The 13,277-nt window shown below is 70.9% G+C and overlaps 1 protein-coding gene across 9 annotated transcripts; it reads right to left on the bottom strand.

Annotated features, from left to right (window-relative positions):
- Window positions 1-440: 440 nt before the first annotated feature.
- Window positions 441-11,323, bottom strand: MAPRE3 (microtubule associated protein RP/EB family member 3). Of its 9 annotated transcripts, none has more exons than XM_090031244.1 (7): window positions 11,229-11,323; window positions 3,620-3,747; window positions 3,385-3,471; window positions 2,955-3,156; window positions 2,031-2,188; window positions 1,798-1,950; window positions 441-1,098 (listed from the first exon to the last, which is right to left on the bottom strand). In XM_090031244.1, the coding sequence occupies exons 2-7, from the start codon at window positions 3,686-3,688 to the stop codon at window positions 1,030-1,032; spliced, it is 738 nt and encodes a 245-aa protein (XP_089887370.1). In that variant the 5' UTR covers window positions 3,689-3,747; window positions 11,229-11,323; the 3' UTR covers window positions 441-1,029. The 9 variants fall into 9 exon arrangements, with proteins under 9 accessions (XP_089887370.1, XP_089887367.1, XP_089887371.1 ...); XM_090031241.1 differs by having other exon boundaries at window positions 3,385-3,530; window positions 11,229-11,317; XM_090031245.1 differs by lacking the exon at window positions 11,229-11,323 and adding an exon at window positions 10,596-10,916.
- Between the last annotated feature and the right edge of the window lie 1,954 nt (window positions 11,324-13,277).

The raw sequence follows: 13,277 nt of genomic DNA, 5'->3' as shown, positions 1-13,277 counted from the left end.
GTCCCGCCCCGCGCACGTGTGGCCGCGCTGTCGCGCTCCGGGGCGGGGCTGCCCGACGCGTGGCGGCCCCCCCGCGGGGCGTCCGCGTGCTGCAGGGGGACGCGCACCGGGGCCACGGTCACGGCGCGGTAGAGCCGACTCACCGGCGGGCGGCGAGCCCGCGTATCGCGCATTTGTCTGTCATCGCACGTGCGTACGGTCGACCCGAATCGCACAACTGGGGGGGCGGGGGAGTAATTACTTTGCGCGTGTGACCGGGGCCGGCGTGGCACAAGTCGTGCCGTTCACTGCGCATGCGCCAGGGCCCTGCAGCAAGCGCCAACAGGCTCCAGGTCTGCACCACTGCCCTCGAGACCGGACTGGACGTGCCCGGGGGGGCTGGGGTCGGCGCCAGGACGCCCCCGGCGCGCGGCGCGACAGAGGCGGTGGCGGCGACAGCGTTGTACCACACCAGTTTATTTTAAATAAAACCGAACACAGATGCGGCCGGGCAGGCGGGCGGTGGGGGCCACGTGCCAGGGGAGCTCCCCCCGCCGTGCCGGGGCAGGGGGCGCGTGCGGAGCTGTCCCCGGCCAACGGCGCCAGAGCCACCCCCCCGCGAACACGGGGCAGACAGGGACCCCCAAACTCACACACCCACGGGAAATAAATAAAGAGTCTGAGCCCCGGTGCCGGGGAGAGGCAGGGCGGGGGGCAGGCGATGGGTGCCCCCCGCTCCTCCCCAGCGGGACAAGCGCAAGCGGGACCCCCGTGGGGCAGGGACCTCCCGGGGCCTCCGGTGACCAGGGGCAAGGGCAGCGCGGGGCTCACACCACAGACAGCAACGGAAATAAATAGGGGGCGGTGGGGCCAGGCCCCCGTGCCGCCCCGGGGCCTATGTACAGTGTCGCTCTCCTTGCATGGTGGCCGTCCGTGGGGCCCGGCGGAGCTGCCGAACGCACAGACACCGGCGCCGGGTGGGTTGGAAACGGCTATAATGTGTGACAGCGCGGCAGGCGGGCAGGCGGCACCGGCCCTCCAGGGCCGCGGCTAGTACTCGTCCTGGTCCTCGGGCTGCGGCTCGTCCAGCTCGTCATCCTCGGGAGGCGCGAAGCCTTCCTGCGGGGGCAGGGGGAGGGCAGTGAGTGCGGGGGCGCCGGGCATGCAGAGTGCCAGGGCCCGGAGAGCGAAGGCGGGGGCCGGCGGCCAGGGAAAGGGGTCCGCAGGCAGAGCCCGTAGGGACCTGGTGCGCACAGGCAGGAGCAGCCGCAGCCCTGGGAGGGGGGGGGGGCAACGTCCTGCTGCTGCCCGGGGGCGTCGTGGACGCTGCAAAGCCCAGACTGGCTGTGTCCCCGCTGCAGGGGAAGGCAAAACCCCCCAGTGCGCACCAGCCTGAGCAGGGGGAAATCCCTTCCTGCCCCAGTGCAGCGCGGGGCTCAGCCTGAGCGCGGGGGCAGGACCCTCTGGCCAGGACCCCGCGGGGTTGGTGCAGCTGGGGCACTGGCCCAGCCCCACCCAGCCCCAGCCCCAGCCCCATCCTGGGCTGCGGCACCCAGCGCCTCGGGGGAGGGTTAGAAAGCCCCTGGCACTGGAGTGGCAGCAGAGGAAGGCAGTGGTGCCGATGCCCCCCTGCTCCCACCCCTGGGTCCTACCCGGCAGCCTGGGCGGCTCCAACCTCGGGGCCTCACGACGGCCTGCGCCCAGTGCTGTGCTGCCGTGGCCGTGGCCGCGGGACCTGGCCCGGGGACCGCTGCTCTGGCCCCTCCCAGCTCTGCCAGGGCCCCCCCGCGCGGGCCCAAGCCCCGGGGCCGTGCTGACCTCGGTGGCGTAGAGGATAGTGATGATGCCGGCGATGACGGAGCTGTTCTCGCTCTCGTGCTCCTGGCAGATGAGCTCGATGTCCCGCAGCTTGCTGAAGTAGAAATCCCGCTCCTTCTCCAGCCCGTCCACCGTCAGCTTCAGGTCCATCAGCTGGGGCACGGCAGGGCGGAGGCATGAGGCTCAGCCCTCGCGCCCTGCGCCTGGACCCCCGCCCCGGCTGCCCCCCACACCTGCTGGTTGAGCTCGAGGATCTGGGCATCGGCTTCGCTGCCCCCGCCGTTGCGGGCCGCGGGGGGGTTTTTCCGCACCACGTTGCTGGGGACCACGTTGCTGACACGCGTGGGGTTCTGCATGGTCTTGTGGCCGGTGGGGGAGGTTCTCTGGGGGACTGGATGGAGCAGAGCCACAGGTCAGCATGGGGCCGGGGGGCATAGCCAGCCCCGGCTGAGGGGCTGCCCGCGGGGGCCGGGGGGCCATGCCCCGGAGCAGCAGCACAGGGGGATCGGGGGAGGCGGGGGTCCACACGCTGCAGCCAGCAAAGCAGAGGGAGTGCCGCAGCGAGCCCGGACGCCTGGGTCCCGTCCTGCCCGCCTCGCGCCCCGGGGCCGAGCCCTCCAGCGCCAGGACTGCAGTGACAGCACAGCCAAGCCCCCAGCCCCCTGGGTCTGGCACAGCCCCCCCACCCCGCTCGGCGGGGCCAGCCCTTCTCCTGCCTGCCCTGGGGGAGCCGGTGCCAGCAGAGCGGACGGCCCTGAAGCCCCCTGCCCTGTGCAAAGCGATTGGCGGCAGGAAGCCCTTGCCATGACGGGTTCAGATGTCCTCGCTTGCCCCGTGCCTCCCAGGCACACCCCCCCTCACCGTCCTCAGCACAGCCCCCATCCCTGCACCCCCAGACCCGGCCTGGCAGGCATGAGGGCCATGGAGCCAGGAGCCAGCCCTGCCCCAAAGGGGGATGTGTGTACACACATGCAACCCCCTCCCGTCTGGTTGCCGCTGGGAAGTCACGAGACCCCCAGGACCTGCCCCTCCATTGCAGGCTCCACGTCCCCCGGCGCCGGAGCCCCCCTCCACACCCGCTCCGAGACATCTGAATGCCGTGATAGCAACATGGGAGCCGGGCAGGCAGGCGGGCGGCCCCGGGGCTGCAACATTACCTGCAGTACCAATGGGTCTCTTGGGTTTGTTGAAGATGTGATCACCTGGGTTGGGGGCCGGCGCCACGTCCTGGCCCTGCCGTGCCAGCAGCGGGTTGTACTCCTTTCCGTCGTAGTTGGCATCAAAAAACTTCTTGAACCACTGGATGAACTCAAAGTTGTCCTGGAATTTCCCCTTCACCAGCTTCTCCACCGCGATGATCTGCAGGGGGAAAGCGTGCTGCTCAGCCAGGCCCGGCACCGGCCCCCCAACCCTGGGCAGCCTGGACCCACTGCCAGCCCTCGCCGGGGGCCACTTGTCCCTGGAGGCCTGCTGGGCTTGGAGCCCACGTGGGCAGTGCTACGAGGGCGCAGGGCAGAGCTCATGGGAGCTGTGGGCTGGGCAGGGACCCCCAGGGTGGGTGGGTGGGTGGGGGCCGCAAGGCCCTACCTTGTCGACTCCCATCTTCTTGAAGGCGGCCTGCAGCACCTTGAAGTTGTGGATGTACTCGTGCTCCAGCTTGGCCTGGAACTTCACCTTGCGCAGGTGCACGCAGCCCGGGAACAGCATGTCCATGAACTGGCAGTAGGCGGCACCTGCGGCGCAGCGGGCACGCGGCACTCCCTCCTGCCCCGTGCCCGCGCCTCCCCCCGGCCCCGGCCCCGGCCCCGGCCCCGGCCCTCACCTGAGCACAGCTGCTCGATCTTGGTGTAGTTGAGCTGCAGCGAGTCGTTGACCCAGGCCAGCATGTCATGGCGGCTCAGGTTCTCGCTGGTCACCGACGTGGAGTACACATTGACGGCCATGCCCCAGCTGCCGGGGGACACGCGGCGTCAGGGCGGCCCCATGCCGAGCCCCCCTGCATGCGTGGGGTGGGGGGCAGCCCACCCGCTCACCTGCAGGGAGGCTCGGGCCGGTTGCACCCCCTGCATGCCAGGAGGGGGCGGGGCCTGGGGGCCCCCACCTGCCTGGTGTGTCACAGAGCTCCCCGCCAGCCCGGCCAATCAGATGGTGGGACCCCTGTGCCAGGTACCTTGAAGGGGCAGAGCCACAGCTGGGCGGGGGGGGGGGGTTGAGGGATGGGCACCCCCTGCTCCCAGCGCTCCCTGAGCTGCCACCCCCTGGTCTGGCCAGTGGGGCTGGGGGGAGGGTGGGGGCGGATATACCAGCCCCCAACACCCTTCCCAGCCCAGCTCCGACCCCCCAGGGTGCAAGGGGCGTCGTGGGGGGCCAGGCCCCTCTGCCACGCGCCGCACCCCCTGGCTCTAGGCCGTGCCGGAGGGCAGCGGACCCCACCCCTGCCCCCGCCCACCTGTAGGCGCGCTCCCCCCGCACGGCGTGCCTCCGGAGGGGGACAACGGCGGATCCGGGGCCGGGGGGGTGCAGGCCAGGACCCCACCCCTGCCCCCGCCCACCTGTAGGCGCGCTCCCCCCATACGGCGTGCCTCCGGAGGGGGACGACGGCGGCTCCGGGGCCGGGGGGTGCAGGCCAGCAGCAGCAGGGAGCACATCGGGCCGGGGGGCTCCGGGAGCGAGCGTGGCGGAGAGGCTGGAGAACACGCGGGGAGGGGGCGTCTGGCCTGCACCCGCCCCCGCCTGCCCGCAGCGGCTGTCGCAGCGCGCTGGCAGCCAGGCCTCCGCGGGGCACCGAGCCAGGGGACGGACGCGCCGGCTGCCAGCTCGTCTCGGCCCCCCTGCACACACCTGTTGGATGGGGGTCTGGGCACGTGCCCCCCCGCGGGCAGCTGCCAGCCAGGCTGCAACAGGCAGGGGGTCTAGGGCAGCCCCGGGGCTCACGGCTGGAGAGGCACCTGCCCCCGAGCGAGAACGGGTCCTTCTGCCCCAGTGTCCCCCCCACACCCCAACATCCCTGGTGCCCAGAGCAACCCCAGCCCAACGTCCGCCCCGGCAGCATTCCCCCAGTGCAAGCCCGGCCGTGCCCCTCCTGACCCCAAGTCCAGCAGTTGCCCTGACCCCAAGCGGAGTGAGCCCCCCAGGCAGGACCGGGCTCCCCCAGGCACACCCAGCTGGATCTCTAGGCCAGGGGCTCTCAGCCCACCCTGCACCCCGGGTGTGCAAGAGCCTTGAAGGTGCCACAGCCGGGCCACGCCGACGTCTCTGCCCCAGGACAGCCACGCAACGACTTTTCCATGATTGAGAAAAGGGGGCAAACGCACGGTCCTGGAGGGGCCAGATCTGCTGCCCCCAGATAAACCCCATGTCCCACCTCGCAGCCGCATGACAGTCACCCCTGACAGCCCCAGGCATTGCCCCTTCCCTGGGAAAGACGGGGGTTGCAGCCAATGCCCTGCTGCTGCAAAGGGGGTTAATAGGCGCTGCAGAGAGCCCAGGCCCAGGCCGTGCCCCGCTGCAGAGGAAGACAAACCCCTGAGTCCGGACCAGTCTGAGCAGGGGAGAAATCCCTTCCTGGCCCAGGGCAGCGCGGGGCTGAGCCTGAGCACGGGGGCGAGACCCCCAGCCAGGACCCTGCGGGTTGGCGCAGCAGCAGCATTGGCCCAGCCCAGCCCCATCCCCAGCCTGGGCTGCAGCAGCACCAGTGCGGCTGGGGGAGGCTTCACCCCCCCCCGACACATGGAGCAGGAAGAAGAGGAAAATATTCCCTCCGCACCCAGGAGCAGCCAGCAGGGCCCAGACGCCTGGAAACACGCGCGAGAAGCTGCCCCAGCTCCCTGGGGCCTCTGGTTTGTCCCAGCGGGTGCTGCCCAACCCACCCGATCTCCTTCTGACGGGGCAATGGCTCTGGACGGGCCAGAGCCATCGACCGCGGCGTCGGACACAAGTGGGGGCCTGGCTGGGCGGCCAGGAGAGGCCAGGGGAGCGGGAGCAGGCAGGGCGTTGAGGCGGAGGGGCCACAACAGCAGCCTGCAAATCCCTCTGGTGCTGCAGGAAAGGAGAGGGAAAGTCTTGTTCTCTTGGGCAATGGCTGCAAGTCGCAGCGAAGTCGGTTTGAACTGGAGATTTGGAAACACTTCTTCATGTGTGGGGGGCAGACGCCTGGGAAGGGGGCGTTGTCCAGCACTGGGGGCATCAAGGAGGGGGTGGGCAGGCACTGGGAGGAGATGAGCTAGGTGCAGCGATGCCTGTGCTGTGCTGTGGGGGTGTCCCAGGCGTCTGGGTTGTGCCGCTTGCCCCCTTCTCCCCTTTCTGCTCCATTTGTTGAGGGGTTTTAAGCCTCCCCCAAAGGTGCCGGGTGCTGCAGCCCAGACCGGGGCTGGGCCAATGCTTCTGCTGCACCAACCCCACGGGGTCCTGGCTGGGGGGTCTTGCCCCCGCGCTCAGGCTCAGCCCAACACTGCACTGGGGCAGGAAGGGATTTCCCCCTGCTCAGACTGGTGCGCACTGGGGTGCCTCCCTCTGCAGCAGGGGCACGGCCACGGCCTGGACTCTGCAGCGTCCACGACCCCCTGGCAGCAGCAGGACGTTGGCGGCCGTGGCCCCCCTGCATCCTGGGGGCGGGGATGGGGGCAATGCCTGGGGCTGTGTCAGGGGCAACCCTTGTGTGGCCCTAAGGTTGCACACAGGGTTGGTCTGGGCTGGGTTGGACAGGGCTGATCCCGCATCCTCCTCATCTACCACGTTCCTAAAACTGCGCCAACACGGAGCGACACAGCCAGAGCCCCCAGGCAGCACTGACTGCTTGGTGCCAGCCCCTGCCCTGCCTGGTGCCCACCGTGGGCGGCAGGACAGTTGACCACAGCCCAGCTGCAGGGCTCCAGTGCCACAAATGGACTTGGCACGGTGTCCGCCCCGGTGCTTGGACCCCGTGCTGAGGCCCAGGTCTCCCCCCACCCCCAGGGCCTGCCCTCATCATAGCCCGGGTCAAGGCCGGTTGGTTCCCGTGGGGCTGGCCCGGCCCAGATCCTGCGTCGGGGTCGGCAGGGAGAGCAGCGCATGCAGAGCTGCAAGGGGGCCCCTGCAAATCAACAGCACGAAGGAGCTGTAGCAACCGGCCCCGGCAGGGTCCAGCCACGGCCGAGGCACCCACACAGCCCAGGGCAGGGCCCAGGGGTGGGGACGGGGATGGCTGGCGACATACAACAGCAGGGAGGGGGTGCATGGGGCCGTCAGCCCAGTATTATTAGCATGGGGTATTTTTAGCTTGGCCGGCACGCCTGGCGCTCACCGGCCCGGCCACAGGCCGGAGCAGCTGGGTCGGGCGCGTCCAGCACCGGGGCTGTGCCACCTGCACCCAGGGGCTCGCCGGAGACTGAGGAACAGCACAGCAAGCAGCAGGTGCTCACTCCCGGGTGAGCCAGATGTGCGCAGCTGGGGGCAGGTGCAGGGTGTCTCGGCCCCCTGGCTCCTCGCAGGGGCACCCGGACCCCTGGCCCACGGCCCTGCTGGCACTGGCGCAGCTCAGCTGTGGGTGCTGGGGGCTCCTACCCCGGCAGCCAACCCCATGTGGAGCCGTGGGCACCAGACCTGCCCCACAGGCAGACACTGGGGGCCTGCAGCCAGGGAGTCACTGGAGCTGGGTGAGGGGGAAGCCTGTGCACGCCCCGGCCTCGGCCACCTGTGCTGGGAAGGGACGAATAGCTGGGATGCCGGGGCCGAGCGCAGTCCCCCCCAGCGCAAGACACAGGCAGCTGCGCTGTGCCATGGGGGGGAGGGGGGTGGCTTGGGTGTGCCCATCTTGCACATGCATGCACATGCAGGGCTCGAGCCAGGCCTGCCCAGGGAGCAGGGGGTTCACGGGGACCAAGGATGCAGCTGCCTCTGTCCAAGTTTCCCCCCGACCCCAATGCTGCCGGTTGCTCCAGCACCGTGGGCTGCGCAGCCCCGACCCCAACGTGCCGATTGAGCTCCCGCTGCCGGCTTCCTGGGAGGAGGGTCCTGGGCTTAGTCAGTCCCCCAGCAAGCACCGAAGCAAAGCTCTGGGCTAGCAGGGCATGGCTGTGGCCAGGCCTGGCCAGACCCCCATGGGCAGCATCCAAGTCCAGACCTCACCCCTGCCGCTACCCAGGACCACAACCCAGCACCCAGCACACACCAGCCGGGCTGCAATCCCCGCCAGGGACCAGAGGAAGGGATGCAGCCGGTGGGCAGACACGTGCCCCCTGCACCCCAGCCATGCCAGCACGGTGCTGAGCAGGGGCCGGCCACGAGGACCTGCTGGACAGGCGATGGCCAGCGCCCCGGCCAACACCCCCTGCCCGCCTGCGCTCCGGACAGCACGTGGAGCCAGGGAGAGCAGGGCAGGGCAGCATCTCCAGACGACCGTCCCCCGTGACTCCCCCCTGCTGCCAGGGCTTTAAGCCACCTATTGTGCAGCTGCGGCGGGGTTTTGCAAGGCCAGCGATTCAGGGCAGACGTGACCCCGAGGCCTGGCCGGAGACGCGCACGGCTCAGCACAAACGCTGCCCGCACCCCCTTCCAGGGCTTTCCCGTGCCGTGGACCCCTGCTGCAGGATGCTCATGCCCTGGCTCTGGTGACCCCTGCCTCCCCAACCATGGGGAGCGCGAGCGAGCGAGCGGCGGAGGGGGGGTCCTTGCGGGAGAAGCTGCCCCCCTCCCGCCAGGCACCGGCGCTGAGCAAGCAGAGACGGCTGCTGAGTCATGGCGTGCTGCAGCGAGGCCGGAGCCGGAGCTGGAGCGGGGCTGCGGCGGCTACTCAGCCCCAGGCCCGTGGGCAGGGCAGGGCAGGGCAGGGAGGGGAGCTGAGGGGCTCCCTGCTGCAGCAGGATGGAGCCCGCAGCACCCGGCCCCTCCAGCACGATGCCGACCTGCCCTGGGGACAGAGACCCCGCACGTGCCCTGCCCCAAACCCTGCCCTTGCTCTGGGGACCAGGGTCCCCCCGCGAGGTGCTCTGTGCAGCTACGCCCAGCGCCCCACGGCCTGCGTGACGGTCCAGCGAGCCTGTGCTGGGCAACGGGACTGGGTCGTGCAGTGATGGGCCAAGCTGGGACGGGAGCCTGGACGCCAACAGACCCTGGCTGTGCCGCCCGCCCAGAGCCACGGCATCCTAGAAAAGGGCCACATCCAGTCAGTCCGCCCCCTGCCTGAGGCAGGATCAGCCCCATCCAAACCAGCCCAGACAAACCCCCGTGTCCAACCTCGGAGCTGCACAACAGTTGCCTGACAGCCCCAGGCATTGCCCCTGCTCCTGCCCCCGGGAGCCACAGCCGCCAACGTCCTGCTGCTGCCGGGGGGGGGGTCATGGATGCTGCAGAGCGCCCAGGCCCAGGCCGTGTCCCCGCTGCAAAGGAAAGCAAAGCCCCCCAGCGCGCACCAGTCTGAGCCGGGGGAAATCCCCTTCTGTCCCAGTGCAGCATCGGGCTGAGCCTGAGCACAGGGGCGAGACCCTCCAGCCGGGACCCTGCGGGGTTGGTGCCAGCAGGAGCACTGGCCTAGCCCAGCCCCAGCCCCAGCCCGGGCTACAGTATAAAACCCTGACCCATGGAGCAGAAAATAGGGGTGGGGGCACCCAGCACAGCCCAGAGACCTGGGACCCCCCCGCAGCAGAGCGCAGGCGTTGCTGAGCCGAGATCCTCCCTGCCCCGCGCCCGTCCGGCCTGTCCTCGACACCCCCAGGGGCGCAGAGTCCCCCCTGCCCTGGCATCTCGCCAGCGGCCGCCCTGCTCCGCGTTTCCCGAGACCCGTTTAAACCGACCCAGCCGCAACTGCAAGCCGCAGGCCCGCATCCTCCGCCACAGCGCAAGCTGGGGATGGCACCAAGCCGCCGGGCACCGCGCACGTGCCCACGTCCCCCTGGCACTGGTGGGACCTGCCTCGGCCCACGTGGTGCTTGTTAGTGGGGCAGGCTGTAATTAGGCCTGTGCATATGTGCAGCACTGCTGGCACCGGCAACTCATAGGGCCAGGGAGCTGTAGCCGGGGTCCTGGGTGCAGGTGAGACCCAGCACGCAGAGCCCCACGGCTTCATGCCCAGCACCTGTCCCACGGCCCCGGCACGTGGGTGCCCATGAGCAGGGGGAACAGACAGGTCCTCTGTGGCCCACGGTGGCCACGGACGCTGCAGGGCAGGGAGGGAGCGGGTCCCTTGCTGCCCCTCGTGGCTGCACCTGCCTCCCCCCACAACAGCACCCCAGGTCCTCAGTGTGACCACGGGGCCAAGCCCCAGGGGCAGAGATGGCCGCGGCTCCCTGTCACGTGTACACACGCGCGTGTGGACGAGACGCACGCAACCACAGCACCCAGGGAGACGGGACCGGGCTGGAAACACAGCTCTGGGCCACACGTACCACAGGCCACGAGGCCCTCGGAGGCCAGCGCGGGCTCTCACCGCACCACGCAGCAGGGCTCCGGGGCAGCCACGCGGCTCCCGGGTCCCAGGACCGTGATGCCCCAGGCAGGGTCTCTCCCACCGTGCGCTTGGTGCTGCACAAACTCAGGGGCAGGGACCCCGTGCTCTGGAGCTTGCTCCACCTGGCAAAGGAGCCCTGGTAAAGCATCAGCGCCAACCATGCTATGCCCACACTTACAACTCCAGCCACGCCACAACGGCTGTTCAAGCACCGCGCGGGGCTCAGGGCTGGACGAGCCAGGAGCAACCAGACCGTGCGGGCAGGCAGGAGGTGGGCCGCGGCGGACACGGCTCTACCCCGAAGCTGGAGCCCGCGGAAGGGGCTGGCGCGCTCAGGTGGGTCAGAGCGGGCGCGAAGGAGAGATGCTATTTTTACCCGTCGCTTCTCCGCTCAGAGCCGCCCCTGCCAGCGCGGGAGACGCGCGGAGCTGCTTCCCGTCTCCGTCGGCGTCTGGGTCCCCCGGCTGCCCCAGCCCGGCGCGGCACCTGCTGGCAGGGATTCCTCGCCCCCACGGCGCACAGCTGGGCTCCTATTTTCGGACGCGTCTCGGATGCTTGCCCAGTGACACAGGGCCGGGCTGGTCGCCGGCGGGGACCCCCGGCCCGCGCTCAGGGCGGCTGGCGTGAGCCGCGTGCCCCCGTGCCCGGGACGTCCCAGGGCTGGGCCTGCGGCCCCGCGCCGCGCTCGGTGCTGCACGACGGCCGGCCCCGAGCCCCGCCGGCGAGACCCGGGCCCGGCCTTGCCCCGCGGCGGCTCCGTCCCGCCCGCGACACCGGCCCGGCCCGAGCAGACGCGCGGCCGCGGGGCGGAGCAGCCAGCGCCGGCCCCGGCCGCGGCCCCGGCGGGCGCTTGGCCGGGCTCTGCCCCGCACGAGGGGCCGGGGCCGGGGCGCAGCGCGGGGCTGAGCCCGGCCCGGCCCGAGCAGACGCGCGGCGCGGCGCGGGGGGGCGCGGGGGGGCGCGGGGGGGCGCGGCGCGGGGGGCGGGGGCCGGGCCGGGCCGCACTCACCGCGCGCGGGTGCGGAGCTTGCGGCCGCCGCTGTGGCTCCGTCTGCAGCAGCCGGGCTCTGCAAGGGGGGGGCACCGCGCATGCGCCGCCGCCGCCCCGCCCCGGGATGCTGCCATGGCAACCGCGCGGGGGGGGCGGACCCCGCCATGGCAACGGCACCTGCTGCAGGGCCCCCGGCGGGGGGACCCTCCCCCCCGCTGCACCCCGGAATGGGCCCCCCTGCACCCCCACTCCCTGGTATATGGGCCCCCTGCGCCCCCACCCCGCACCCCAGTATATGGGCTCCCTGTGGGCCGACACCCCTCTGCACCCCCCCGCACCTCAGAGTGGGCCCCGCAGGGGCCTGCACCTGCCTGGCCTGCTCCCCAGTACATGGGCACCCCTCAAACCTCCCAATCCTGCACCCCAGTATGGGTATCCCAGGGGCCTGCACCCTGCAATGGACACCCTGGGGGCCTGCACCCCAATATTGCATCCGGGGGCCCCGCTCCACCACATCTGCCTGCATCTCCCCTGCACCCTCACCCCATTCCCCCACCTCCCCCACATCCCAATATCACACCCAATATTGCCCTTGCCCCCCAGCAGCCGGATGCCCCTTGCACCTGGACACCCCCCCTCCCCAGTCTCCCTCAGCCCTGATCTCAGGCCCACCCCCGGCCTGGGCCTGGCCAGTCGGGGCAGCAGGGTGGGGGCACTGCGATGGGGGGGTGGCCTCAGCCTGGGACCGTGGTGGTCACAGTGGGACAGCAATGGGCTGTAGTGGGGCCTGGTCCTGCCCCATGGCCCTCCCCATCGCACAGGTGCTCTGCCCTCGGTACACTCTGCACACACCTGCATGAGTGTGTCCACGTACATGGCTGCACACACGTGCATGTCCATGCACACTTGCACACATACACATCCGTGCCTGAACATTCTTGCCTGTCCATGCACACGCCTGCAGCCCTATATCTGCCCATGCACATCCTGCACACAACTGCACATCCATGCACATGCCTGCGCATGCACGCATGTCAGGATTCCCACAGCTCCAGGAGCAGGGAGCAGGGCCCATCAGCCCCTGGCCTGTTCCCCTCCGAGGAGTCCTGCCCAGCCCGGGGGCAGTTGCCTTGCTGGTAGTGCCGCGGGGAGGGTGGCGCTGCTCTCGCCTGGGCCACCGAGACCCGGGCGCCGCGGGCCTCAGCTCTCGGTACCGTGGAGGTGACCAGAGCCACGGCAGAGAGCCCTGCACGTGGGCAGCTGCAGCCCGCGGGAGCGGGAGCCTGGAGCCGGCTGCAAGTCCCGGAGATCCCAGGGCAGGTCTGTCGCCGTCACATCCAGTGTGGGCTCCGGCACGGCAAGGGCCTGCAGCGGATCCAGCACCCACAGCCCTTCCTGCCCGGCTCCGTGGGTTTTCCAGGTCTCCCCCCAGCCCAACTCACGCCGTCTGTGCCGGCCCCCGGCCTGGCGGTCCCGGCTAGTGCAGGGCCCTGGACTCCCCGGGGAGAAGCCGAGCCGGGAGCCGTCCCCCACCCCACAGGCCCTGGCGGGGCACAGCCTTTGCATCAGCCCTGCATGGACCCCCAGTGCTGGAGGGGAGCAGGGAAAACCCTGCTCAGACCCGGGCCCCCTCCCTTCTCGCTGCCGCTCTCTGCCCCTGTGATACAGGAGCGTGGACACGACGGACCTGGGGTCCGAGCCCGTCCGTGGCAGCTGCGATGTCCTTTGCGTCCAGCCCCAGGCAGAGGAGCGTGGCCAGGCGGCTCGTGCCCCGGCTGCACCGTGGGGCCCCTTGGCCAGCAGGCGCAGGGACGATGGGGCCAAGAGCCCGCCGCGGCTGGAGCACGGCAGGGAGATGCTGGCACCGCATGGATGACCGAGGCCAGGGGCAGCTCCCGCCCGTGCTGCGAGACCCGGAAACCCACAGAGCCGGGCAGGAAGGGCTGTGGAGGCTGCCGGGGACCCGGGGCCAGCACCAGATCCAGGCAGGGAGCTCTGCCGCGGTACTGGAGAGCAGCAGCCCCGGGCTGCGACGCGGGGCAGGAGGACGGGTGCTCCAGAGCGCGG

Source organism: Crocodylus siamensis, chromosome 1, assembly GCF_052110815.1.
Source record: "Crocodylus siamensis isolate JL-2025a chromosome 1, ASM5211081v1, whole genome shotgun sequence".
Taxonomy (NCBI): Eukaryota; Metazoa; Chordata; order Crocodylia; family Crocodylidae; genus Crocodylus; species Crocodylus siamensis.
The sequence above is the reverse complement of the archived record's forward strand: the minus strand, read 5'-3'. Positions and strand labels throughout refer to the sequence as shown.

What these genes read in the sequence shown, in the direction of transcription:
- MAPRE3 (XM_090031239.1), bottom strand. Translation starts at nt 4,849, where the DNA reads ATGCTGCCGGGGCGGACGTTGGGCTGGGGTTGCTCTGGGCACCAGGGA. An exon ending in TGGGGGGAGCGCGCCTACAG is followed by an intron (nt 3,748 to 4,349) that starts GTGGGCGGGGGC and finishes GTCCCCCGGCAG; the next exon opens with CTGGGGCATGGCCGTCAATG. An exon ending in TCCTCGAGCTCAACCAGCAG is followed by an intron (nt 1,951 to 2,030) that starts GTGTGGGGGGCA and finishes GCCGTGCCCCAG; the next exon opens with CTGATGGACCTGAAGCTGAC.